The sequence below is a fragment of the Trichomycterus rosablanca genome, chromosome 5 (assembly GCF_030014385.1).
Source record: "Trichomycterus rosablanca isolate fTriRos1 chromosome 5, fTriRos1.hap1, whole genome shotgun sequence".
NCBI lineage: Eukaryota > Metazoa > Chordata > Actinopteri > Siluriformes > Trichomycteridae > Trichomycterus > Trichomycterus rosablanca.
This window is the reverse complement of record NC_085992.1, coordinates 41726155-41753254: the sequence shown is the minus strand read 5'-3', so window position 1 is coordinate 41753254 and position 27100 is coordinate 41726155. Positions and strand designations below refer to the sequence as shown.

General features: G+C 37.7%; 2 protein-coding genes across 2 annotated transcripts; one reads left to right on the top strand and one right to left on the bottom strand.

Annotated features, from left to right (window-relative positions):
- Window positions 1-1801: 1801 nt before the first annotated feature.
- LOC134315287 (microsomal triglyceride transfer protein large subunit-like) lies at window positions 1802-17352 on the bottom strand. The gene is made up of 18 exons (XM_062996375.1): window positions 17282-17352; window positions 16824-17016; window positions 15374-15481; window positions 14558-14665; window positions 12483-12599; window positions 12122-12261; window positions 11284-11437; window positions 9338-9483; window positions 9082-9250; window positions 8865-8972; window positions 7802-8011; window positions 7422-7633; window positions 6007-6104; window positions 5724-5845; window positions 4111-4338; window positions 3877-4001; window positions 2215-2385; window positions 1802-2060 (listed from the first exon to the last, which is right to left on the bottom strand). The coding sequence occupies exons 1-18, from the start codon at window positions 17350-17352 to the stop codon at window positions 1916-1918; spliced, it is 2625 nt and encodes an 874-aa protein (XP_062852445.1). The 3' UTR covers window positions 1802-1915.
- Window positions 17353-19598: 2246 nt separating this feature from the next.
- On the top strand, window positions 19599-24045 carry rps24 (ribosomal protein S24). Its single transcript, XM_062996183.1, has 6 exons — window positions 19599-19641; window positions 19737-19844; window positions 21584-21649; window positions 21741-21950; window positions 22078-22191; window positions 23975-24045. Exons 2-6 carry the CDS (start codon window positions 19842-19844, stop codon window positions 23975-23977), a joined length of 396 nt encoding a protein of 131 aa, XP_062852253.1. The 5' UTR covers window positions 19599-19641; window positions 19737-19841; the 3' UTR covers window positions 23978-24045.
- Window positions 24046-27100: the final 3055 nt, after the last annotated feature.

Sequence of the window (27100 nt, the reverse complement as noted above, 5' to 3'; positions counted from 1 at the left end):
GATCTTGTCTGCTAAACACCTTTTCCCTGACTAATATAAGTAAAAAAACTGATACTGGCTACAGTAAAAGCTGTTTACCAAGATTAATAAATTTTATGACTATGTTCTGCTTGTTTGTATTAGGTGTAAATGCTATCCTACCCCACACAGTATGGCCTTTCTATGAACTTCCTGTTTGTTTCTAGCTAAATGACAGTGCGACATTTAGTCCCTATTTAGTGACAACATTGTCCCTATTAAACCACAGCTCCATTAATGCAATTTTACCTCCAAAAATAGATCCTTCATGTACACAAAGCACACAAAAAAGACCCACTTGCAATCAAAATGCAGCAATGAAAGCCCTAGGGAAAGCTAAGGTCAGGGAGCTGAGATGATCATGACAAAAGCTTGATTCCAAACCTGTATTACCCAAATTATCACACTACCAAGACCATGTTTAACTGTTGGTATAAGGTTTATAAGGTGGAATGCAGTGTTAGATTTACACCAGATGTAAAGCGACCCATGTCTTTCACCTTTGCTTCATCAGTCCACAAAATAATATCCCAAACGTTTTTAAGGGTCATCTAGATCAGTGGTCCCCAACCACCAGGCCGTGGACTGGTACCGGTCCATGGGTTATTTATTTCCAGGCTGCACAGAAAGAATAAATAATTAGAGATCTCTTTGGGTGTTATTGTCTCCAGTCACCACTAGGTGGGAGCAAAGCTTAGGATTCACTCTGATTTTCCTTTCTATAATTATTCTGTTTTAAATCCTCCCACCCCCACCAGGCTGTGCAATTATATTTGATATGAAACCAGTCCATGTGGCAAAAAGTTGGGGACCACTGATCTAGATGTTTCAATTTAACGCAGTCAATCCGCCCTCCGGTCACACACCGGACGGCACACTTGCCTGCCCCACGCTTCCCCCGACGAGCTCAGCACACAGGTGCCTCAGGTCACCAACCAAGGTTCCCACACAGCGCCGAAGACCCCACCCACATTAGTCCGGTCTTTAACCCTCCCAGAAGACTTAAGTGGCCAATTTTTGTCCGCTGCAGGCACTGCCAATTATGCCCGCTAGAGAGCGCCCAGCCGACCGGTAGCAGAGCTGAGGTTCAAACTCGGAAGTTCAGAATCTCAGCAGAGCCACCTGGGCGCCCCTGTCTAATAGTTTTGTCTTTATTTGGGTTATTTTTGTCTAATACTTTGTCTCAATTATCCCATGATTACGGGCCTCTGGACCTCTGCTGCTAAACTTGACAGATCTTAACAACTTAAAAGTGGTTCTTTTATGTATTATCATTCTTTTTTTATATCAATCTCACCTTAAGCATATTGTACCCAACAGATCTGTGTACAACAACCTATATTAAGTCAAAGTAAGACCAGTAGGATCTAGTGAACATCAAGTGCTCATGTTTAAAGAAAGGTAAAAATATATTTCACACATTTAAAGTAGTCTGCAGGTGGCATCTAAATCTTGATAGACTTGATAACCCCAAAATAGTACCATGTTCTGCAAATTGGCAACCTTTTTACACCATGGGTAAAATACTCACCATATGCGTGTTTTAAATGCAATTTAAATTTATTTTCAATATATTTTTAAAAATGTTTCACCCAATGCCACCCTTTACCATGGGTGCCAGTAATGTCGACATTAGCTGAATATGACCATTGTACATTACAGCAAACGCTTTGATGTTTAAAAACTACTACAGTTAATTTAGTAATTATATAAACTGATTCATTTATTCTGTATACAATGCACTGCTCACACTGACCTTCTAGTTTTTAAGAACCAGTTTGAGAATTAGTTTCAAACGTTATTGTAATTGCACTTATCATGCCCAACAGTGACAACACTGATGCACCTTTTCAGTTAAAAAACATGATCGTCATTAAAGACGATTTTTTATTTTATTTTAGTTTTCATTAAGTAGATTTCTACACATCTTTGAATTGTCCTTGTGAAGTGCAGTCTCTTCTCCTGGAAGAATCCACTTGTGCTTCTTTCGCTGAACAGTTTTCCTTCTCTTCTGATTGGTCACTTGTACGGTCATTCTCTCTCTTAAAAAAAAATCAAAACACTTTATTCAGTTTTATTTTTCATCTAATGACCTTGGTGATCTTTTTCTGTTAACATTTCTCTATATTGACAATACTGTTAAGTTTATCTTTGTCTAAATAAAATTACTAAGAGGTCTGTTGTATGCTTTTATACCTAGAATGCAGGGGTTCTCTGATGAGCTGCAGGCAATACTGTACTGGCATTTCAGAAAATTTAACAGTCGTGATGACACTCATAGAAGAATTCATCTCTACCACAGTCTTAACAGTAGTGCTTATGAGAGGAGTGTTGACCTCTGCACTGGCACTAACAACCAGTGAGAACCTGTGAAAAGTAGCATATCATTTCATAACATTCATTCCTGCATTTCAGGCCTGCAACACATTCCAAACACAGTCCAAAAGTTGGGACAGTAAAGCATTTACCACTTTGTAATGTTGCCATCCCTTTTCACCACACTTAAAAGACGTTTTGTCACAGAGGATACCAAGTGATTTTGTGTTTCAGCTTTTATTTTGTCTCATTCTTCCTGCAAACACGTCTTAAGATGTGCAACAGTACGGGGTCGTCGTTGTCGCATTTTTTGTTTCAAAATTCTTCATTGGGGACAGGTCAGGACTGCAGGCAGGTCAGTCCAGTACCTGTACCCTCTTCTTTCGCAGCCATGCCTTTGTAATGTGTGCAGCATGTGGTTTTGCATTGTCTTGTTGAAAAATGCATGGACATCCCTGGAAAAGATGATGTCTTGAAGTCAGCATATGTTGCTCTAAGATCTCAAAGTACCCTGACTTTTGGACTTGTTGCTGATAACAGTCTGAATGGCGTCTATTTTTTCCAAAAAAGTCCTGGAATGCTGATTCATCTGACCACAATACATGTTTCCACTGTGTGATGGTCCATCCTAGATGCCTCCGAGCCCAGAAAAGTCGACGTCACTTCTGGACATGGTTAACATAAGGCTTGTTTTTTGCACAGTAAAGTTGTAGGTGGCATTTGTGCATGTAACTCTGTATTGTAGTGCCTGACAAAGGTTTGCCAAAGTAATCCCTTGCTCGTGTGGTTATATCAGCTATTATATGTTTAGTGGCGGTTCTTGATGCAGTGCCGTCTGAGGGATCAAAGATCACAGGAATTCAGCTTAAGCTTGCACCCTAGGCCTTTACGCACTGAAATTCCTCCAGATTCCTTGAATCGTTTAATGATATTATGCACTGTAGAGGGAGAAATATGCAAAACCCTTCTAATCTTTCTTTGAGGTTCATTGTTTTTGAAATTCCTCCAGATTCCTTGAATCGTTTAATGATATTATGCACTGTAGAGGGAGAAATATGCAAAACCCTTCTAATCTTTCTTTGAGGTTCATTGTTTTTAAACATTGCAATTATTTTCTCACACATTTGTTGATAAACTGGAGATCCTCTGATCATCTTTGCTCATCAAAGACTCAGCCTTTCCTGGATGCTGCTTTTGTACCAAACCATGATTACAATCACCTGTTGACATCACCTGTTTAAAATCACATCATTATTTAGGTTTTTCACTTCATTACTAGCCCTAAATTGCCCCCGTCCCAACTTTTTTTGGAATGTGTTGCAGGCCTAAAATGCTGGAATGGAGGTATATTAACAAATGAAATAAAGTTGAGCAGATAAAACATGAAATATCTTGGGTTCAAATTGTCTGCAATTAAATAAAGGTCAAAGTAAATGTAAGGAACACTGCATTTTCCATACTGTCCCAACTTTTTCTGATTTGGGGCTGTATAATTAATTGGTTTAGTAACTACCTCTTAATAATGAGTAGAAAATCACATACTTGTTGTTGACAGAAGTTTTTGACTCTTGGCTGAATAGACTGAATGCTACATCAGCTGACATGTCAACGGAAAGACCGCCATGAAAAAAACCCTGAGCTTGTAATCCATTCTGAAGAATTAGGCTCTATGGAGGTTAAGAGTTGCTCAGTGTTCACTCATATTTAATTATTAAAAGAACACTAATATGAATTATTCAGACAGAATTGAAAATATTTGGCTTTGTAATGTTGTACCTGTTTATGTTTAAGAACCAGAATATTTCCAGAGAGAATCTTCATTGGGCCTTCCTCTGCTGAAAAATACCTGCTCATCAAGTCAGAGTAACCTTGGAAGAAAATGATAGGCTGGATATCCACACCAAGAAACATAGCCGACATTCCAGCCATTAGCTCCTCTTCTTCCCCTGCCTCAGTCGGCCCACTTCCAAATAATGAATCAAGACCACTGGCTTCTAAGGAAACCTGGAGTTTACAAAAACAAGTCAATATTGTTTGTTCGTCAGGTTCTCCCGCCACTGCACAAGACTTTGGAGGCCGTTTAGAGTGACCGTTGGGTTCTTTCTAATCTGTTTGACCAAGGTCCTTCTTGCCCAGATGGCCAATTTGGTCTACGAAGGTTAAAGTTGTGCTGAGCTTCTTTTATTTCTGAATTATTAAGGCCACTGTGTTTTAAATTTTTGCTATTATTTACACTGATCAGCCATAACATTAAAACCACCTCCTTGTTTTTACACTTACTGTGCATTTTATCAGCTCCACTTTCCATATAGGAGCACTTTGTAGCTCTACAATTACTGACTGTAGTCCATCTGTTTCTCTACATACTTTTTTAGTCTGCTTTCACCCTGTTCTTCAATGGTCAGGACCCCCACAGGACCCCCACAGAGCAGGCATTATTTAGGTGGTGGATCATTCTCGGCACTGCAGTGACACTGACATGGTGGTGGTGTGTTAGTGTGTGTTGTGCTGATATGAGTGGATAAGACACAGCAGCGCTGCTGGAGTTTTTAAATACTGTGTCCACACACTGTCCACTCTATTAGACACTCCTACCTAGTTGGTCCACCTTGTAGATGTAAAGTCAGAGACGATCACTCATCTATTGCTGCTGTTTGAGTTGGTCATCTTCTAGACCTTCATCAGTGGTCACAGAACGCTTCCCATGGGGTGCTGTTGGCTGTATATTGTTGGTTGGTGGACTATTCTCAGTCCAGCAGGGACAGTGAGGTGTTTAAAAACTCCAGCAGCGCTTCTGTGTCTTATCCACTCATACCAGCACAACACACACTAACACACCACCACCATGTCAGTGTCACTGCAGTTCTGTGAATGACCCACCACCCAAATAATACCTGCTCTGTAGTGGTCCTTGGAGAGTCCTGACCATTGAAGAACAGCATGAAAGGGCACTAACAAAGCATGCAGAGAAACAGATGGACTACATTCAATAATTGTACTGTAGAACTACAAAGTGCTCATATAGGGTCAGTGGAGCTGATAAAATGGACAGTGAGTGTAAAAACAAGGAGGTGGTTTTAATGTTATGGTTGATCAGTGTATGTCTTGATACATATTGATTACAGAGATTTACAGACAGTTCTTTGGACTTCATGGCTTGGTTTTTGTCCTTAAAATGCAGTGCAAATTGTCGGTCCTTTAAGACCAAGGTGACTGCCATTCCAAACTATGTCCAATCAATTTAAATTGCAACAGGTCAGCTCCAGTTGAGTTCAGAACATTTCTATCCACTTTATGACTGTATTTAATCTCTTGAGAACCAACATAATTGCAATATATTTTACCCATTATGTTTCAAGTATTACCTTTCCCTTAATATGGCCATATACCTTTAGTAAATGCAAATTCCCTCCTCTGGTGTGGGCGTAAATATGGCTGTCACTTTGCTTCAACATTCCAGCCTCAGAGAAAAGAAAATTAAAGTCGTATGTTGTAATCATGTCTTTGTTCTCTGTAGAGAATATGAAGGCACAAAATGCAATTATATCAAATGGTATACTTAGCACCATTCTTAGTAAGTACAGTAATATATTTAAACATAAAACAGATCTGATAAAACCATATAGATCAATGTTTTAATCTAGAAAAAGAGTTAAGTGAAGTGTTTTACACCTGTCATCAGTCCGGCACATGATGAGGAATACCCAACTCGTGCAAGATGAAAATAATTATTCAGCTGTGAATCTTTCAATACATCAAGAATTACTTTCCTAAAGAGCAAAATAATAACAATGAATACAAAACAAATCTGAAAGATTATTTTTTAAAGTTCAATTTAGTTACAATCCCATAGTGGCTATAACGTATCATGTTTAATAGAGTTTAAATCATTAATACTTCTAAAAACAGCAGGATGGGTTTATTTGCAAAGTAACAATTGACCTGAATTGAAATTTTAACCAAACAACACACTTGCAGTCTTGTGGTCCACATTTGTGCATGAATGATTTAAGCTTGTAAAATAATTGCTAGTCTGCAAGCTGGACATAATCCAAAGAAGACAGTGATCATCGAACTGACTGCTGCTGGTTCACCTACTGGTAAGAGATTGAGCTACTTCGCTAATATTTTTGATCTGATGTCATAGCATACCATTTATGCAGAACCTCACCTTAAGGTTAATTGCTCGCAGTGCTTCAAAAAGGAATGTTAACCATTTAGCTAATATTATTTTGCTAGCTAAAGATCCAGCTCTAAAACAGTTCGCTGTTTTACTGTTACTGTCATGTTAATCTGCACACTAACAGCTTTCTTGTCTCTCTCTCTCACTTCTTTTCTCACTTTTTTTTCTCCGACATTTTTTCCCCTATTTTCTCCCCTAATCCCCTAGTCATATCCAATCACCCTGATTGCAATACGCTTCACCTCCACCGATACAACCCTCCACTGCTGACTGACGAGCTTCACAACTGACACATGCCCCCTCTGATACGTGATCAGTACCAACTGCCTCTTTTCACCTGCACGAGGCGAGTTCATATGCGGATCAGCCTTGTGCACAGAGAACCACACCCTGATCAGCATTATTCCCCAACTCTGCACAGGCGCCATCAATCAGCCAGCAGAGGTCGTAATTGCACCAGTTATGAGAAACCCTGGTCCGGCTTACCCAGCCTGTAAACAACAGCCAATTGTTGTTCATGTGGCTGCCCAGCCCAGCCGGATAGCAGAGCTGAGATTCGATACGATGTATTCAAAGTCCCAGCTCTGGTGTGCTAGCGTGTTTTACCGCTGCTATTAAAAAATAATATTTTATTTGAGGCTTAAATAAAGTCCCAAATTGCATACAATGGTAGTTAGTGTGTACCTAACTAGGTAGAAAAAGTCAAGAACAAAGCCAGTACATTTTAAGGGCCTGTTGTCATAAAAAAATTTAAGCCAAAAAATTTAATTTACTTATCATCTATGGTAGAACCATATAAGTTGCTATAAGTAGTTATTTATTTATAAGTCTGATGCTGTAAAAAATCTCCAAGTAAAAAATTCATTTAGGACAGGTCTACTATCTTCATGGTGATCAATCCTACCTGGCAGGGTGGCCTGACTGTAGGATGCTTACAATTTTATTGGTAAGAAACTTGGAGACCTCTGGTTTCTCCTCTGCTATTTTCAGGATAATTTGTCTGACATCTTTGTGCTGAGGGTTATGCATGAGCAGAAGCTGAGCAGCATCCAGACGCAGTGCAGCAGGGAAAAGCTTCTTTTCTTGAGTAAAAACTGCTCTGATATGCTGCTTAACCTGATCACAGTAAATTATAAAGTATATTATTTGTATAAAGTATTATAAAGTAGCCTGGAAGTGATTTCAATTGGGTGCTTGGTGGTTTTAAAATGATTGGTTTCTCCTCCAGGCTTTAAAAACATACAGTATACAGTAGATGACTTGATATAGGAAATGTTTCTGTACCTCCTCTGTAATATGTCCAGACGGAAGATCCTGCAGAGCTGAGAGTATAACTCTTAACAGTGATTTGGATCGATCAATATATAGGAGAAGGACAGGCAAAGTCTCAGGAAGACGAGCACTTTTTATGGCTAGCAGATATGACTTGATCTTCTTTTCATCTTTGGATGATTTTAGCCCACTAAGAATAAGTTTCATAGCATCTTGGACTTCCTATAATGAAAATGCAAACAAACAGTCAAACAACAAATTAACAATGTGACTTAACTTATTTTTTGTTTATTTAATATACATGTAATGCTGTATAAAGGTAAAAGCAAAAATGAGGTATATACACCGACCAGGACCACCACAGAGTAGGTATAATTTGGGTGGTGAATCATCCTCAGCACTGCAGTGACACTGACATGGTGGCGGTGTGTTAGTGTGTGTTGTGCTGGTATGAGTGGATCAGACACAGCAGCGCTGATGGAGTTTTTAAACACCTAACTGTCACTGCTGGACTGAGAACAGTCCACCAACCAAATATATCCAGCCAACAGCGCCCTGTGGGCAGTGTCCTGTGACCACTGATGAAGGTCTAGCAGATGACCAACTCAATCAGCAGCAATAGATGAACAATCGTCTCTGACTTTACATCTACAAGGTGGACCAACTAGGTAGGAGTGTCTAATAAAGTGGACATTGAGTGGACACGGTGTTTAAAAACTCCAGCAGCTGCTGTGTCTGATCCACTCATACCAGCACAACACACACTAACACACCACCACCATGTCAGTGTCACTGCAGTGATGAAAATGATCCACCACCTAAATAATATCTGCTCTGTGGTGGTCCTGACCATTGAAGAACAGGGTGAAAGAAAGCTAAAAAACGTATGTAGAGAAACAGATGGACTACAGTCAGTAATTGTAGAACTGCAAAGTGCTTCTATATGGTAAGTGGAGCTGATAAAATGGACAGTGTGTGTAGGAACCAGGAGGTGGTTTTAATGTTATGGCTAATCGGTGATATTTATTTAAAAAGTTGGTCTTTTGTGAAGTAGGGTATAATTTAATGTCTTTACCTGCACATGGCACATGTCTGCAGAGCACATTTTCCTCATTACTGTCCCAAGAACAATAAGAGCCATTTCATGCTTTTCCCACTGTGCTGATGTATGAGAAACAATGTGCTGCCAAAAAAAACAAAAAATAGGAAAATAAACGGCCAAAACGTTATTAGGGTAAGGTCAAAGGTTAATGCGCTAAAGGGTTAATTAAAAAAAGACATATTTCACTCACAGAGATGATGCTTATTAAATGAGGGGACGGTTGAGAAGAGAATTCACACGCGTACAGAAATTTTTCCAGCAGTTGAGATGTCTTTGGATTTGTAATGTCAATAGCTGACATAAAAGCATCCAAAGAAGCAGGTGTAGAAGCAGCTGCAAGAGCATCGATCAAAATCGGACTAAAAAATGAGATGGAAGAGAAATAAGATCAGAAACTTCAATGACAGTAAAACAACAGTGGTGAAATCGATGTACTTTGTACTTACACAAACTTGGCATTAGATCTTAAAATGTTTCTAATTTCAGTTTTATTTAGATTTTGCAGGGATTCTGACAGCTGGAGGAACACGTTGGTTGTTGTTGGAGATATCTGCATTCCGTTTGCTTTCAAACGATCAAGTAGTTTAGAAACCTGAAAGAGAATTTCATTGAAGGATAAACTGGCTTTGATTATAGTATATCTGTACATCTAACATCACTTGTATTAAAATGTATCTTCTCACTTTATTGTACGATGATGTAATAACTGATCTAATTTTAAAATGGTTTTAATCTCTAAAGTTCTAAGTTTGTCTATGTAATCTAAGACCTTTCTAAATAATCGTATTTAAAATAAAATTTAAAATTATAAATTATTTAATGATCTTCATTTTAATTCCCAAGAAACTACCTATTACAACATGCATAATTATGTACTTTTAAAACCTCTTATGTCCTTTCGTCAGTCTAGCTGGCTATTAGCTAGTTAATATGCTAACACATGTTTGTATATGACTAAACAAGAGTGGGATTTTTTTTTTGGGAATACTCAATTCATGACATGCATTTTTAGTTTTGCATTTAAATTCTTAGCTATTTGCATAGCCATAACTTCAGTAGGTTTATTTTAATACAAGTTACTATACAATACTGTAAATATTGCATTAAAACATCTGACCCTTACAGCTGTCGTTTGTGCTTTATTGGTTTCATTCGTGGTTAATAAACCTAACCTATTATCTGTCGTTTTTCTTTGTTTGTTTGTTTATTAGGATTTTAACGTCATGTTTTACACTTTGGTTACATTAATGACAGGAACGGTAGTTACTTATTACACAAGGTTCATCAGTTCACAAGGTTATATAAAACATAGTCTTGGACAATTTTGTATCTCCAATTCTCCTCACTTGCATGTCTTTGGACTGTGGGAGGAAACCGGAGCACCCGGAGTAAACCCACGCAGACATGGGGAGAACATGCAAACTCCACACAAAAAGGACCCGGACCGCCCCACCTGGGGATCGAACCCAGGACCTTCTTGCTGTGAGGTGACAGTGCTACCCAATTAGCCACCGTGCCACCATATCTGTCTTTTAAAGCTAGTGGTTAAGGTACTGGACTAGTAATCAGAAGGTGTCTGGTTCAAGCCTCACAATTGCCAGGTTGCTGCTGTTGGGCCCTTGAGCAAGGCTCTTAACCCTCAATTGCTCAGATTGTATACTGTAACTATAATGTAAGTCGCTTTGGATAAAAGTGTCTGCTAAATGCCAAAAATTTAAATGTAAATGTGCATCATTGCATTTTTCCAATCCCAATTTAGCCATGCACTTGAAAATCAGCATGCAATAGTGTAAATGTACTGAAAGTAGACAATCAATTACATAAAACAATTTGTATACCTAAACTTTGTGGCAACAGTTTGAATAAGTAATTACTTGTTCCAGCATGACTTTGCCCTGTGCTCAAAGTGAGGTCTATTAGGACATGGTTTGAACAGTTGAGTTTGGAGGAACTTCAATGGTCTGCACAAAGCCCTGACCTTAATCCTATTGAACACCTTCAGTGTTTGACCATATATATGCTTCTTTGACTGAACTTGTAAAAACCTTTAAATAAGATCTTATTGTCAGGGGTCCACATACTTTTTGACATAAAGTGTATACATGTGGCTCAACTATGTGTGTTGTGTGTTGCATAATGATTGCCATATGGATGTGCTGACTTAAAATTAGCAATCAAATCCTACCAGGCTGTTCATGTTCCTGACATTAAAATGGTTTATAGGTCTGTCTCTGTATTTAAGGTGTTTGTGTTTAATGATTCATTCACATTCAGGGTAATCTACATTTTCATGTTTCCCTATCAACTTTCAAGGAAAACATACTGTATATGCGTGTTAATAATGTGTGCATGTTTTGTATATGTAAATAAACTATTACAGTATAAGACTTACTGGATATCCATCAAAAACAGGCTCCTTGACTTCTGGTATGGCACGAATGGTGTGATTCACATAGCTCGTCTTTAGAGAAGTGAATACCTCCTGCAACTCCCCCTGTATCTCATCGTCATGACCAGAATGGGTTGATAAGAGCTGTAGAAACTGTCTAAAACATTGGCATACATCAATATAATCAAATTCAAATGCGTCATAAAAGAGAGTACCTTTATTTGTTATATTTGTTATAACTATACACATGTACAGTAAAAAATTTTGTTTGCATTTTTCCCAATTTTCCTCCCAATCTAGTTGTATCCAATTACCCGATTGCATTACGCTTTCTCTGTACGGATGCTGATCCCCTACTACTGATTGAGGAGAGCAAGACTGACACACGACCCCCTCCGACACGTGTGCAGTATCCGACTGCATCTTTTCACCTGCACAAGGCGAGTTCACATGCGGATCAGCATTGCTTACAGAGAGCCACACCCAGCCAAAACCCAGCCGGATGGCAGAGCTGAGCTTCACACTGACCTGGTGTGCTAGCGTGTTTTTTCACCGCTGCGCCACCTAAGCGGCAGTACAATTCATTTTTATTCTTCATATACAAACTTGTTAGGAAGTATGCCTATCCATGAAGTAACCACTGTTCCATACATAGTCATATATAACCATGCTCTAACTTTTCTCAGAATATTATGTTATTATAATGCAGTATAATGCAAAAGTGTTATTTAGGGTTTCAGCTCTTGTAGCATACAGTGTTTAAGTAAATCTTCTTTTGCTTTAGGCAGACAACCAAAACCATCAAAAATACACTTACACCGCTAAAAAAGCAAAAGCATACCTTGAAGAAATGTGAAGTCCAACTGTAGGTTGTTCTTTTAAAAGCAGTGAACGAAATTCCTTAGATTTTACTGATTTTATCTGATCATCATCCATGGTGTAAACTCTTTCTGAAATGCCGTCTGAGATCACCCCAAAAATCTAAAGGTAAACAAAAAATGCATAGGTCACTTTAATGTTTCCCATGGCTAAATTAAGCAATTCCTTGTGGTTTCTATTCCCTGTGTGGTTTGTTAGTTATGAAATTAGAATACCTGTGTATGCACACAATTACCATAATGCCTACAACAATGCATGGGAGGTCTACTATGTGATTTAAAATTCTACTTCCATTATGACTACTGAACAGTCAGTACTTATACCTGTTTAGAGGCCATCAGACCACCAGTCATGTTCTGACAGGTCTGATAGTCTTTGACTTTAAATATGTCATCCTCTTCAGTGTGGTATGAGACCTGGCATTGTCCTGTTGTGTCATCCTACAATAAAATAAAATAAATTTTGAATTAATAATTTTAAATCTTTTATCTTATCATTGATTGATTCATCAGTCCATCCATCCGTCCATCCGTCCATTTGTCCGTCCGTCCATCCATCCATCCATCCCTTCAAAATGCCAGTATCCACATATGAGTCAGGCATAAACAAGTAAATTTTAAGAGTCATATTGTACTGACATAAAACGTTAGTGATTTTACTAAGCATTTCTGCAAGATGAATTTCTTTGTATACAAGAAACATGAATCTCCAATTCACCTCACTTGCACGTCTTTGGATTGTGGGAGGAAACTGGAGCACCCGGAGTAAACCCACGCAGATACGGGGAGAACATGCAAACTCCACACAGAAAGGACCCGGACCGCCCCACCTGGGGATCGAACCCGGGACCTTCTTACATTTACATTTTTAGCATTTAGCAGATGCTTTTATTCAAAGCGACTTACAATTATGACTGAACACAACTTTGAGCAATTGAGGGTTAACAACAGTCGCAACTTAGCGGTGGTGGGGCTTGAACCAGCAACCTTCTGATTACTAGTCTAGTACCTTAACCACTGAGCTACCACTGCCCTTCTTGCTGTGAGGTGACAGTGCTACCCACTTAGCCACTGCTGTAGCAAGTAAGTTAACACATATTGTTTTCTACAAATTGTAATGCAGATAGTGTATATTTACTGAGCTTAAAGCTTTAAAACAAAGTGTTATTTTAATATTTGGCACGTGCCCCACCAAGTGTAACAACTCTTATGGCATTTAGCACATCTGGCACAACTTTTAAAAATCCAGATGGTGTATTCTTGTTTTAGGAATTTCCACCCGCTGTTCAACATACACTAATGTAAACACACACACACTCACACTGCAAAGATTGAACCAATTGGCATGAACAGACATTCATTCAGAGACTGTTACCAACAAAACTATTAACATGCTTATTCAAGAGCTAAATATTTAAACCCTCACTGCACAGCAGCATTGTTGTTAATAAACTCGTGTCCTACCTGGCATTTTAATGTACTGCTGTGTTGCTTAAACTTCCAAACTTAAACTTGTTGTTTAAGTTTGTTGCTTAAACTTCCAAGGATTTTATATCCAATTAGTGCAAAATGTTTGCAATAAACTTGCATTACTGCTAAATGTGGCAGCATTTTTTAATCACAGTGCTTAACATTCAGGTTTTAAGTTTCCATCATAACCTCTGTAAACAGAGCAGCAGATCAGGGGTTGTGGATGCAACACTGTCAGTAACTTTAGGAGCAAATGTATGATAGGATGGTATTTATAAACTATTCTCTGCTTTGTGTGCAGCCTGATACAGTGGTTACATGCCAGTATATTACTGAGTGAATGTTATACACCTTATACACTGCATTTGTAGTACATTTCCATTCTTAATTTTATTTTCTCACTTTCTGTATTCAATCAAGTTCAAGGGTTTATGGATATTATTGAGCTGTCTTGCCTGTACCTCAGATCTAGTATGATCTTTCTTGATTGTTCTGACTAGAGGAACATTTCAAAAGTTTCAGCTTAAAAAGAGCTGATGGTGAATTTTTTTATTTTTATTATTTGCTTTCAAAATTTGCTGATATTTTAGAAAAGTTATTATGTTCTGGTATTGGCATCAGCTGACAATTTCTACTGACTATTTCTAGTAATTCTTGACTTGCAAAATAAGTCCTAACAAGTCAAATATAGCCAAATGATTATATTAGGTTATGAGACCTTACAGTATAAGGATGTCCAAACTTTTGCACATGCCCTATTACTGTTTGATTTGTTTTATCAGATGTTAAAACATTGTTAACAATAAAAGTAACTGTGCATTAACATCTGCAGAAATCAACAACATTTCTAATTTGGTCAGTGTTGCCCAAATTTTTGCATACATCTATATGTTTTGTGGTAAAGAATGAAACAAAAGGTAACAGCTTACCTCCAACATGACCCCAGAAGAAGTCTGTATCTGAAGCAGCGATGCTAATCCTTTTTTGAAATTCAAACTTACTGTGTTGTCTGAAGAAACGTCAAAAACTCCTTGAATCTAAATAAATCCCAAATACGTTATTAAACAGTCAAGAAATTTTAATGACAAACTGAAATTCCTTATATAGTCAAAATGTTCTCAGATGATATTTGATGGTTCACAAGCATTTCAAACTTCTTGCACAGCAAAATCCCTAGAACAAATTTAGCCCTGAACATGAACAACTTAGAGTAGCCACCCCGCCTACTGACAAGTTATAGGAAGGTAGAAAGCCTCTTAAAACCCATGAGGACACTGGGGAATATCCAAGTCATATTCTATACAGATGTAAACCACAATCAATGCTCTAATCCAGGAGGCAAAAGCTGTGCTGCACCAACACTACCTGCTGCACCGCTGAACCCTGACAGCGTTAACTATTCATTAGGATTTTTAATGTGAGAGCTTTAAGTTTCCCCCATGGGAATCAATAAAGAAATCTTACTTTATCTTATGTGTAAAACCCTGTAAAAGTGTAGTAAAAATAATGATTATATATCCTGTCATGAATAATAAACATTTCACGAGGTCAACACAGATAATTCATATTGTAAATAAAATAGTAATATGGTGTAGACTGTGAAGTATCCTCTCAGACAAGTATCTGCAGATATTATCAACACATATTTAAACAACTAATTAAAGGGTTATCCTCACATAGTCAGGGTAGCTACAGCTTTGATCATGTACACTTGCTGTCCCACTCTTTTAGAACAAAAAACATACCTTTCCAGAGTGGATATGCACAAGAAATGGTTCCTTTATGTGTTCACTCACAACCCAGTGTTTGGTGATGGTGTTGTTTGAATTGGAAGCAAGTTTCAGATCCTGAATCTGGAAGAAAAGTGTTAAAGCAACATAGAAAGTGACACTTTTATTGTCAAAGCCGGGTTTTCTAAAAATATGCCTGGTCAAAAATATACACACATTAGTCATTTGTGTTAGTGCCTAATTTACTGCTCATAATTTGATTAATATAGCTGGTGACTTCTATTTGCCTATATAAACAGTTTGCATCTATTGATAAATACATGGAACAGTGGTCTCTTGCCAAGCTCAGGAAGAAAACCCAAACACTATATTAAGACAAAAAAGTATCTGAATGTTAAATGTCATCCAGCAACCATGAAAAACAGGTCACCATGAATTAGAATTGGAATATAGGTGAAACTGTCTACAGCAGGGGCCGATTGTAACGTATCCTGCTGTGATTGCAGTCTGCCTTTTAAGTCTTGAACAATTTGTTGTTTTTCTTGGAGGCTAAATTCTGTATTTGGTGTCAAAATGCCAAATTTATACTGTATATTCATAATGTATATCTACGTTTATATTGTACTCCTTTACCATAGACACGGCCTTATAACACAAGAGACTTTTTTTTTGGTTTTTCTTCTTGAAGCACAAAATTGTATTCACTTTCCCATCTTTCATTACATTTCCTCCTTCTGCATCATTTTTTTCTTCTTGTACATTTTGGGATTATTTGTAAATATTTCTCAACATCACTTGTTGGAAAACCTCCTCAGTTAAACGCTGATTTGGAAACACTGCCATCTAGTGGCGGGATACGGTCACTTTGCGGGTCACAAAATTGGCATGCATTGTGAGAGTTTATGTACGATTTTACAGTGTATTTTAAGACAATCATACGTCTTTTAAGCTCTCATGGGCCGCATAAAATGACGTGGACCTTGAATTTGACACATGTGGTCTACAGTCACTTTACTTTGTCTATGTAATCAGCAACAAATTTCAGTCAATTTTGAATAAGCTAATTTTTTTGTGTGCCAGACCTTAAGTCTTTGGCAGTGTAAAGCTCACTTGACTGAAGAAAATGTCACCTATGTTTCAGCATTTTATTTTGTGACAGGTTTTGGTTGTTCGTAGACTACATTTGACTATTTTATGACTATACATGCTATACTACTAAACATTTCTTGTAAGTTTGAATTTTCTTTCCGACTATGGCAATCAACTATAACAACTATGCAGATTTACACATGTATGGGCACAGGGAAGTGAACCTCTATAGTAAAATATACTTACTAAAAATAAATAAGGAGTCAATGTCACAAAGCTAAATTACATTTTAGAATTGCATTTTTGAGTGCATTGACTTTGCTTTTGTTTAATTTCTTATTTTTGTTACTTATTATTATAAAATGTTAAAACTTACCTTCACATGCAGAAGTTGCTCTTGTTGGTTGTCATGGTTCCTCCATAATGAGTGAATGTAAACTACTGCTTGCAAAGTGATATCAGTATCTTCTTTAAGCTCCATGGAAATAGGAGTCACTGAGATGGATGTGCTGTAGTCATACTCGTATTTTACCCCCGAATCAAAGTGAAGGTCTAAACTGAAGACTACTGAAATATCAAAGTTGTTTAAAATCAAATTGAACCTTAAAAGTGACAACTAATTACACTGATAATACTATGCAAGTATAGCAAAAACACAAAAAATATTATAACAAAAGTGTTAAACTACAACTATTAGGCATTTGGAGTGTCTATGGAAGTGTCAATAAATATTATACTTTAATTAAACAGTTTAATTAATGCAAGTTTTAAAAACCATTCATAAGGAAATATGTGTTAAATGTGCATAATAAATTTATTTTAGTATAATATATTTTACCTATCACACCATTCAAAATTCCTAAAAGGAAAAGAAGGCACAATGTCAGATACCCCATCATCCTCATGTCTCTGAGCTGACTGAGCTGTACTGGCAGATATACCAAGTCAGGCTGACCGAGAACAGAGTCAACAGAAACGTTCAAATGAAAAATGATGATGCAACTCAGAAACTGAAAAATTGCCAGCAAGAATCCTTTACAGGAGAGCATATCACATATTTAGATTTTCAGTGCTCCGAATGAATTAAAAATGAATGAAAATAAAAAACTATTATTATTGTTTCTTTAGTCTTCAATCTTTAATGATTGATTTTGCTAATTATTAGATAAAGTAAAACTAATGAGTTATTAGCATTTTTTGACCATATTTAGTCCTTTTATGTATCAGTCACGCTAACACAGTTTTGGCTTTTACTTATTTACAAGTAACACCCTTATAGTAATAACGAGTGATAATAATAGCAAATTATTACATTAGGCTTCCCACAATTGTAATTGTCTTCATAAATAATGTTTGTTTTTGTAGATCTCTTGTAGCACACTGTCTTGGAGTCAGCTACACTTTACCAAACCAGCTAATATGCCACACCACTGACTTTTCTGTATTAGTAGTGCAGAGGCACTGCAATTGCACTGGGCAGTTGAAGCTTAGTGGTTAAGGTACTGGACTAGTAATCAAAAGGTTGCCAGTTCAAGCCTCAGCACTGCCAGTTTGCCACTGTTGGGCCCTTGAGCAAGGCCCTTAACCCTCAATTGCTTAGATATTGTATACAGTCACAACTGTAAGTCGCTTTGGATAAAAGTTTGTTTGTTTATTAGGATTTTAACGTCATGTTCTACACTTTTAGTTACATTCATGACAGGAACGATAGTTACTCATTACACAAGGTTCATCAGTTCACAAGGTTATATCAAACGCTGTCATGGACAATTTAGTGTCTCCAGTTCACCTCACTTGCATGTCTTTGGACTGTGGGAGGAAACCGGAGTACCCGGAGGAAACCCACGCAGACACAGGGAGAACATGCAAACTCCACACAGAAAGGACCCGGACCGCCCCACCTGGGGATCGAACCTAGGATATAAAAGCGTCTGCTAAATGCCGAAAATGTAAATGTAAATGAAGGGTCCATGGCAAACATGTCACTAATATCTTCACTGGGCCCCTTATATTAATACTTATGCACGTTTTCACTGATGACTAAAAGTGAATCTAATAACTTAACATGCTTTACCAGCCTTTATCATACTTCAAACTAACACTTACGTAGATAAATTACTTGACTTAGAAAAAATCACTTTGTATGCCAATATGCAATATATTTTCCCCCCTCCCTTAAATGATATGTAAAGTCACATCAGCTTGCTAATCCTGAGAGCAGTATGAGAACATGGTGCACTTGACTGAACATTTTTCTCTTCCCTGTTTCATAATCTGGATGTGACCGAGCGAATCAGCTCAAGGGTTTTGAGCTCCTTGAACAAGCTTAATTCTTGTAAATGGAAAAGAAAAAAATAGCTCATAAGAGGTGAATGTTTTGTCACATCTATCATCATAGCAGATGTCTTATCAGTAAACAAACTGCTGACTAGGTGACTAAAGGCTTAACCGGGCACAGTGACACAACGGATATTGATCTGTTCAAACTAAACTGACCTGTGCATACTTATCTTTTGCCTGCTAATGCCACTAGAGCATTTTTGCTCATTAGTAGTTATTAGTAGTTTCAAATTTATACATGTGAGATTAAACTTTACACCCATTAAACTATAATTGCTTTTGACAAAACATTTGTTTTAATATAGATTTAAATTTGTTTTATACAGACTAGGAAGTTTTATGAACAGTTTTCTTTGTGCCTTCTGTTTCTGGCTATTTGTTTTATTCAAGGGGTGGCACGGTGGCTCGGTGGGTAGCACTGTCACCTCACAGTAAGAAGGTCCTGTGTTCGGTCCCCAGACGGGGCGGTCCGAGTCCTTTCTGTGTGGATTTTGCATGTTCTCCCCATGTCTGCATGGGTTTCCTCCGGGAGGTCCCGTTTCCTCCCACAGTCCAAAAACATGCAGTCAGGTTAATTGGAGACACTATATTGCCCTATAGGTGAATGTGTGTGTGTGTGTGTGTGTGTGTCTGCCCTGCGATGGACTGGCACCCCGTCCAAGGTGTTACTGGACCCCCCCCCCCCCCCACACACACACAAATGTATCAACAAAGGTCTCAGTAAACAGAAAAAAGAATATTTATGGGTATATACAAGCAATTTTATTATTAAAGTTGTTATTACATTTTTTACGTGTTCATGTGCACTATTTTCAACTCGCAGCTTCAGTATTTGGTGGAACATAAAGATTAAGGTATCTAATGAATACGAAAAAAAACAAAAATAATAAAATGATTGTTTATTTAGTGTGTATTATTATATTTATCGTAGTTTTGTTATACTTTACAGGCAGGCTGTGAAAAAGTCACCCCGACCGCGTTGCAGACAGGCATATTGGTGGACACCCTCAGGTCCTTCTTTCTTTTTCTCGTTCCTGAGCGAGCTGACGCCAAGATGGTGAGTTAGCGTGAAATTAATATTGAACAAAATCCTTTATAATCTTCACCATCCGAAGAGTAGCAGTCCAGGAATTACTCAAATAAAACTATATACGTTGTATGTGAGCGTATAATAGCATTATTGGTGCAGTCTGTGTTTATTTATGGTGGTATGTAATCAGATCAGGTAGTTTCTGGTCTGTATTAGCGCCGCACTGTTACTGAGTACCAGTTTATGTGTAGTTTTTGCAACAAATGCGGGTTATAATCGTGTTATAATGGTTATGTTGAATATATAAAAGAATTCATTTATGCATTAAAATTACACTGATATGGGAAAACGAATCGTGTGATGTTAACTACTATTAGCTAAATGCTAAGCTAGTGAGCTAGCCACGTCTTGTAACCGTTTTCTCGCTCATGTTCAGAACTAGTTAGAGTTGCATGTAGAATTAACCACGTTAAGTAGTATAATCAACGTTTTACATGAAGTTTCCAAGCTTAATTTTGTACCGAACAAACAATTTTCAGTGATTTCTGCAGCATAGTGGAAATAGTTCAGGGGTGTCAAGATGAATTCCAGCTCGGATCGTCCATAGTTGTTTACTCTTGGACTTTAATTAATCTAAACTTGCTATAGGTTGTATAAAGGTTGTACCAGTAATCTGGGTGCTTTGGTTTAAATGTGTTTATTTTGTTAATGGTTGGTATCAGAATGTACAATATTCTATGAAGATGATGGAAAGTAAATCTATCTATATATTACTATACACTGATCAGCCATAACATTAAAACCACCTCCTTGTTTCTACACTCACTGTTTATTTTATCAGCTCCACTTACCATTTTTTTTGCCTGCTTTCACCCTGTTCTTCAATGATCAGGACCCCCACATGACCACTACAGAGCAGGTATTATTTGGGTGGTGGATCATTCTCAGCACTGCAGTGACACTGACATGGTGGTGGTGTGTTAGTGTGTGTTGTGCTGGTACGAGTAGATCAGACACAGCAGCGCTGCTGGAGTTTTTAAATACTGTATCCACTCTATTAGACACTCCTACCTAGTTGTTCCACCTTGTAGATGTAAAGTCAGAGACGATCGCTCATCTATTGCTGCTGTTTGAGTTGGCCATCTTCTAGACCTTCATCAGTGGTCACAGGATGCTGCCCATGGGGAGCTTTTGGCTGGATATTTTTGGTTGGTGGACTATTCTCAGTCCAGCAGTGACACTGAGGTGTTTAAAAACTCTATCAGTGCTGCTGTGTTTTATCCACTCATACCAGCACAACACACACTAACACACCACCACCATGCCAGTGTCACTGCAGTGCTGAGAATGATCCACCACCTAAATAATACCTGCTCTGTAGTTGTCCTTTGGGGGTCCTGACCACTGAAGAACAGCATGTAAGGAGGCTAACAAAGCATGCAGAGAAACAGATGGACTACAGTCAGTAATTGTAGAACTACAAAGTGCTTCTGTATGCTAAGTGAAGCTGATAAAATGGACAGTCAGTGTAGAAACAAGGAGGTGGTCATAATGTTAGGCCTGATTGGTGTATATAGCTATAGTATATTTATTTATTTTTTTCGTTCTGAACTTCTATGAAATTCACACCAGTTTACTAGACGCTTTTCATAGTGTAATGACCCAATACTATAATACTACTACAAAGTAACCCTGCTTGGTCATAGGAATCTGTAATTATTTCAATAGTTTGACAGTAGATTTTTTTTATAAATATTTTCATTTAGAACGACTCAGTCACACTTAGAACCAGGAAGTTCATGACGAACCGCCTGCTTCAGAGGAAGCAAATGGTAAGTAGATTTTAAATGATTTGATGGCTTTATGGTAATCATGTGTCTCTAAGTTTTAATTAATGACTGCATTGATTCATGGTCTCCTCAGGTTCTCGATGTTCTGCACCCTGGCAAGGCAACAGTCCCCAAGACTGAAATCAGGGAAAAGCTTGCCAAGATGTACAAGACAACCCCTGATGTAGTCTTCGTCTTCGGTTTCAAGACCCAGTTTGGTGGTGGCAAGACAACAGGGTTTGCCATGATCTACGATTCCTTAGACTTTGCCAAGAAGAACGAGCCCAAATACAGACTGTCCAGAGTAAGCCCTATTAAATGTTTGCACTAATGTGAATTACGACTGACATTTACCCAGTCCTACTGAACCAAGGATGAAGTGTTTCAGATTTTTAATTTAATTGCTTTATATTTTTGTTTCTTTTTTAAAGCATGGTCTTTATGAGAAGAAAAAGACTTCCAGAAAACAGCGTAAGGAAAGAAAGAACAGAATGAAGAAAGTAAGAGGCACCAAGAAGGCATCTGTTGGTGCTGCTGGCAAGAAGGTAATGTTTATCTATTAAAATACTTTTCATACCCTTTTTTTGTAATATTTGCTAGATTGATTTTTAAATTACACATCTTGTTTTAATTTTCTATTCCCCTCCTTTTATACCTCGGGACTATAGAAGGTAAATCTGTAGTAGACTAAGGTTAACTAGTGTGCGGGCTAATGTGTTTAATAGCGTATTAAAACCTGACACAATGTGGTTGACATTTAATCCCATGGTGTATGTATATTTTAAGTTAATTAAATATATCACATAACCCCTCTTGCTGGAGTAGTTGGGCCAGAAAGTATAAATTGGGTCAGAAATTAATTGGATGATTAATTACAAGGTAATTGCAAAAAATAGTGATGCTTAGTTTAGCTAATCAGACAAGACTGTCCAAATATTGCTTTAGTTTTGCTTTGGAGCATTAAGAGAAATGTACTCAAGTAGGGAAAGTTTAACCTCCAGTTTAGAATAAAAATGTTTGTCACAAAAAAGTCTAAATATTTTTTTAAAAATCTGGTAATGTACAAATAAAGGCAGTTGTAGCCTAGTGGTTAGGGTACTGGACTAGTAATCAAAAGGTTGCTGGTTCAAGCCCCACCACTGCCAGGTTGCTGCTTTTGGGCCTTGAGCAAGGCCCTTAACCCTCATTTGTTCAGACTGTATACTGTGACAGTGCTGTAAATCGCCTTGGATAAAGTGCTGTAAATGTAAATAAATCACAGTTTATTGTTGATTTGCATTATCAGATAAAGCTTACGCTACAAGACAAGTGAAAAGTGTGTTGGAGGGTAATTACAACTATCATGTAGGCACAATGATGATTAAGATGGCTGTGAGTGTTTATATTGATTTTACTATATAGAATACTAAATTTAGAAGGCAGACTATGGACTGTTTAGCTATAATATCATTTTGGAAATTTAGTTTAAGTAGTATTATCACGGTCAAATACAGGCAAGTTTAAATACAAACAAGTATGTGTGTTAATCTAGGCCTGCACTTACATTGGAGATGAATTTTCCGTACTTGGTTTTATAACCAATCAAAGTTTAGACAATTAATGTCTTGGCTGATCAACTACACTGGAGCAAGATGGACATTTGTGTGTTTTTGACAACTATCCCTTTGGTGTGCTTGGTTATTACACTAATTACATCACCAGTAATCAAACTAGTAGTGATCAATAGATGTAATGACATTTTATAAATGCTTTAAGAATATGCAATTTCTGTGGCAAAGTAAATAAACTTGCAGAAATTGTATATGGGCAGTTTATTGCTATAGAAGCAGCTTGTATTTATAGTGGTTAAACAATCATTTTTTTTTTCATTTTGTCTTTATTTTGCTTCCATTGGATCTTTTCAGAAATGAGGTGTCAACAAGGTAGAGCGGAAATTGGCATGGTGTGCTGATTGAGATTCCCTCTGGCCTAGTATGAGTACTGTGCATGTTAAACCCAAATACTTCTGGAAGAATAAAATAACCTATTTGAGACAACTTGTTTTTGACTTGTACATCAAATCGAACATGCTGATTTTGAGACCTATGTAGCCACTATATATATATATATATATGGTGTTTGGTTGTTTTAAATTGTTCTAAAATCTCAAGCAGGTAACTGTGACTTACTAGCAGAAATCTGTTTTAAATGTAACCCAAGTGTTTGTGTCAAACAGTAGTAGGTATTGGTGATTTTGCTCCCTTTGAAAGTGCTGTAGTAACACCTGTTTTTAAATCCACTTTTTTTCTCGTCTAAAGTGTCTTTTTTCTTTTTCTTTTCTCCCAACAGTAAGATCTTCAGTGCAGACCGTCGCCCTGAATGTTCTTGTTTGTGAAATAAAAAAAATAAAAAAAAAAGAATACGCCTACTGCTTTTTTTTTTCTAACAATTGCTGGCATTGAGATGTGATGCAGTAATAATATTTAACATGCGTGTGGTGTAAAGCAGCGATTCTCAACTGGTGGGTCGCGACCCAAAAGTGGGTCGCGGACACGTTCTGGGCGGGTCGCGGACAGCTTGTAAAAAATAAATACATTAAAAAAATTAAAAATAATTAATGCTCATCTGATTTTGTACTCGTCTTTTATCTGGAAAAAAAAGAGACAGAGAGAGGCACGCATCAGACGCGCACAGCATTCTCGTTGCCATGGTAACCACCATTCGTTTGCCGGTTACCCTTCTCTTTAAATTTGTGATGATGTTCGGAGGCAAGATGGCGAAACGCAAATATAACCCGGAGTATTTGAAATGTGGATTTTCGTTCATTGAGGACAAACACGGACAGAAACCCCAGTGTGTTATTTATAATGCTCTCATGCTGGCACATGAGCGCATGAAACCATCCAAACTAATGCGACATTTACAAACGAAACATCCCGCATGTAAAGACAAGCCGGTGGAGTTTTTTCAAAGACGACTTCATGAGCTGAAGGTATCACAGAAGTGTCTGACAGCATCTTGCTCCAAACAAGAACATGCACTCCGGGCGTCTTACCTATCTTTGTGAAAGTGGCTTTTCTACCTTGGTCCAGCTCAAGTCAAAGCAGAGAAACAGGTTGAACACTGAGCATGATCTGAGAGTAACTCTGTCTACTGTCACCCCAGACTTTGAAACTCTGATCAGAAGTAAAGTACATGCCCAACTGTCTCACTGACTTCCACAAAAGACAGGTTAGGTGAAAGCATCTTGTTTTGTAGCCTTATTTATTTTATGCAGTTTTGATATTTAAATTTATTGTAGTAACTTTTATACATGCAGTTGGCATGGTCCTCCTCAGTTTCTTTAAAAAATTGCTCTTAAATTCACTTTGCATGCATATGTATGTTTAAATGTGTTTTTGAAGGCTATTTTTCAAAAATAATTTTTTTTGGTTTGTATTCTATAAAAGTGGGTCGCGACTTAATGACCATGAGAAAATGTGGGTCCTGGGCTGAGACCAGTTGAGAACCCCTGGTGTAAAGCAATTCTTGTCAGTGGTCTTTTACAATAAAACCAGGTGGAATTAGCATAAGATAAATGCCTGCAACACTCGGGTTGGGACAGGAATGTTTACTACTGTTACATCACTTTACCTATGATTACATTTTTTAATCGTTTGGGAGCTAAGGATACCAATTGTTGCAGATTTGGAATTGCCAGTTCTACTTCTATTGTGCCATACATTTTAATAAGAGACAAATCTGGCATGCCAGTCAAGCATGTACACTATTAGGTCACTATTGTTAATTTAGATTCAGGTCTGGCATTGTCCTGTTGGATGAAGCATTGACTTTTTGGGGAAGGGTGTCGCCTTAATAGCAGTTTTCTTTTAAATTTAAATATACACCTGTCAATGGTACCGTCACATGCAAGTAAGTCACCCATTATATGAGCACTGATAAACCTTTATAGTGATAAATTGCATTTTGAGCCCTTTGCTGACACCTAGCTGTAGATTATGTGAATTGTCCTGAAATGTGGATTTATCACTAAAGGACATTTTTACTATCCTTAACTTTGGTTAAATTTGTTTACTCTCCTTAAAATTTACTACTGGTCATTTGTTAGTACTGGTAACTGTTGTGTAACTTTAAAGCAGTTGTAATAATAGCTAGTGAGCTGCTTTGTTTTCTTTAAAGTAGCTGTGTCAGGTGTGGTCTTTATTGATTATGTCCATGTTTTCTACAAAGAAAAAAAATAAATCACAGCTCAAGATCTTGTCTGATGTCCAAGGTTCCCAAATATACAGATCACCGTTTCTACTGCTACCACTGGTGATAGAGAAAAGCTCCCCCAGGTGGTTACCTCAGATAATCTTGGAAAATGTGCTGCATCCATTTAAAAATAGAAAGTAAGTGTTTAAAATCCATGTCCACCTTACTTCTGTAATTTACAGCTTTCTCAAGACTAACCTAGTTTTCTTTATACATATTTAAAAAAAATGTGTGATTTGGATATAATAAAATACATCAATCATGTTTCACAGTCTTGATACTTGAGATGTCTTTTTTTGGCAGGAAAATGAGTTTGAAGTTTGGTGTAGAATAAGACGGTTTAATTGTGTTCTAAATCACATCCTGGTCCTGGGAGCAGTATAGTATTAAGGGCAGTTGTAGTGTAGTGGGTTAGGTGCTGGACTAGTAATTAAAAGGCTGCCGGCTCAAGATTCCTCACGGCCAGGTTGCCACTCTTGGTCCCTTGAGCAAGGCCCGTAACCCTTGATTGCTTAGACAGTATACTGTCAACTCTAAGTCGCTTTGGATAAAAGCATCTGCTAAATGCTGTAAATGTAAAATGTAAGTATGACACAAAAGCAAACCATACTGCGGGGCACCAGAATGTAATGTCATGTCAACTGGTCCCGTTGCACTGGTCGGGATGCATCCCATGCAGATGGCAAACTGGAAAATGTAAATCATCTGGTATCTTTCGCATACTGGAAAAATCATCTTGGTCTTATACTGTATACTGCATTCTCATTTAGGCCCCCATTAGTATGCAAGTAGTATGCAGTAGGCTATTTTGAACACTCACTCACTACACAGGTAAGTGCTCAGTGCATATACAAGCTTATTGTGTAAAAAACGTTTGTGCCACATGTTCCTGTAAGCAGTGGCGGAGCCAGACAATTTTCATAGGGGTGGCCAGACTGAGACCATTGCTCACACAGGGGTGGCACAGAAACTGATACCTTTTTTTATGTGGTCACTCACTCATTTACCTATACAGGCAGTAAGTGCCATGTAGAATTACATCACGAAGAATAATAAGCTTTTTTTCCTCTCTTCATTTTCTCTGACAAGTGAAAAACCAAAATATAGCCTATAACCTTAACGTTATGAGGAAGAATTTCAAAGATATTCCTTTGCAATACATTATCATTTGGCTGCCAACTTGTGTGTAATGATGAGACTCATTTGAATCCCAGAACATGC

What these genes read in the sequence shown, in the direction of transcription:
- LOC134315287 (XM_062996375.1), bottom strand. Translation starts at nt 17,352, where the DNA reads ATGAGGATGATGGGGTATCTGACATTGTGCCTTCTTTTCCTTTTAGGA. An exon ending in GGACTTCACATTTCTTCAAG is followed by an intron (nt 11,438 to 12,121) that starts GTATGCTTTTGC and finishes CCAATGTTTTAG; the next exon opens with ACAGTTTCTACAGCTCTTAT. An exon ending in AGATCTAATGCCAAGTTTGT is followed by an intron (nt 9,251 to 9,337) that starts GTAAGTACAAAG and finishes CTCATTTTTTAG; the next exon opens with TCCGATTTTGATCGATGCTC.
- rps24 (XM_062996183.1), top strand. An exon ending in TGCTTCAGAGGAAGCAAATG is followed by an intron (nt 21,650 to 21,740) that starts GTAAGTAGATTT and finishes TGGTCTCCTCAG; the next exon opens with GTTCTCGATGTTCTGCACCC. An exon ending in CCAAATACAGACTGTCCAGA is followed by an intron (nt 21,951 to 22,077) that starts GTAAGCCCTATT and finishes TCTTTTTTAAAG; the next exon opens with CATGGTCTTTATGAGAAGAA.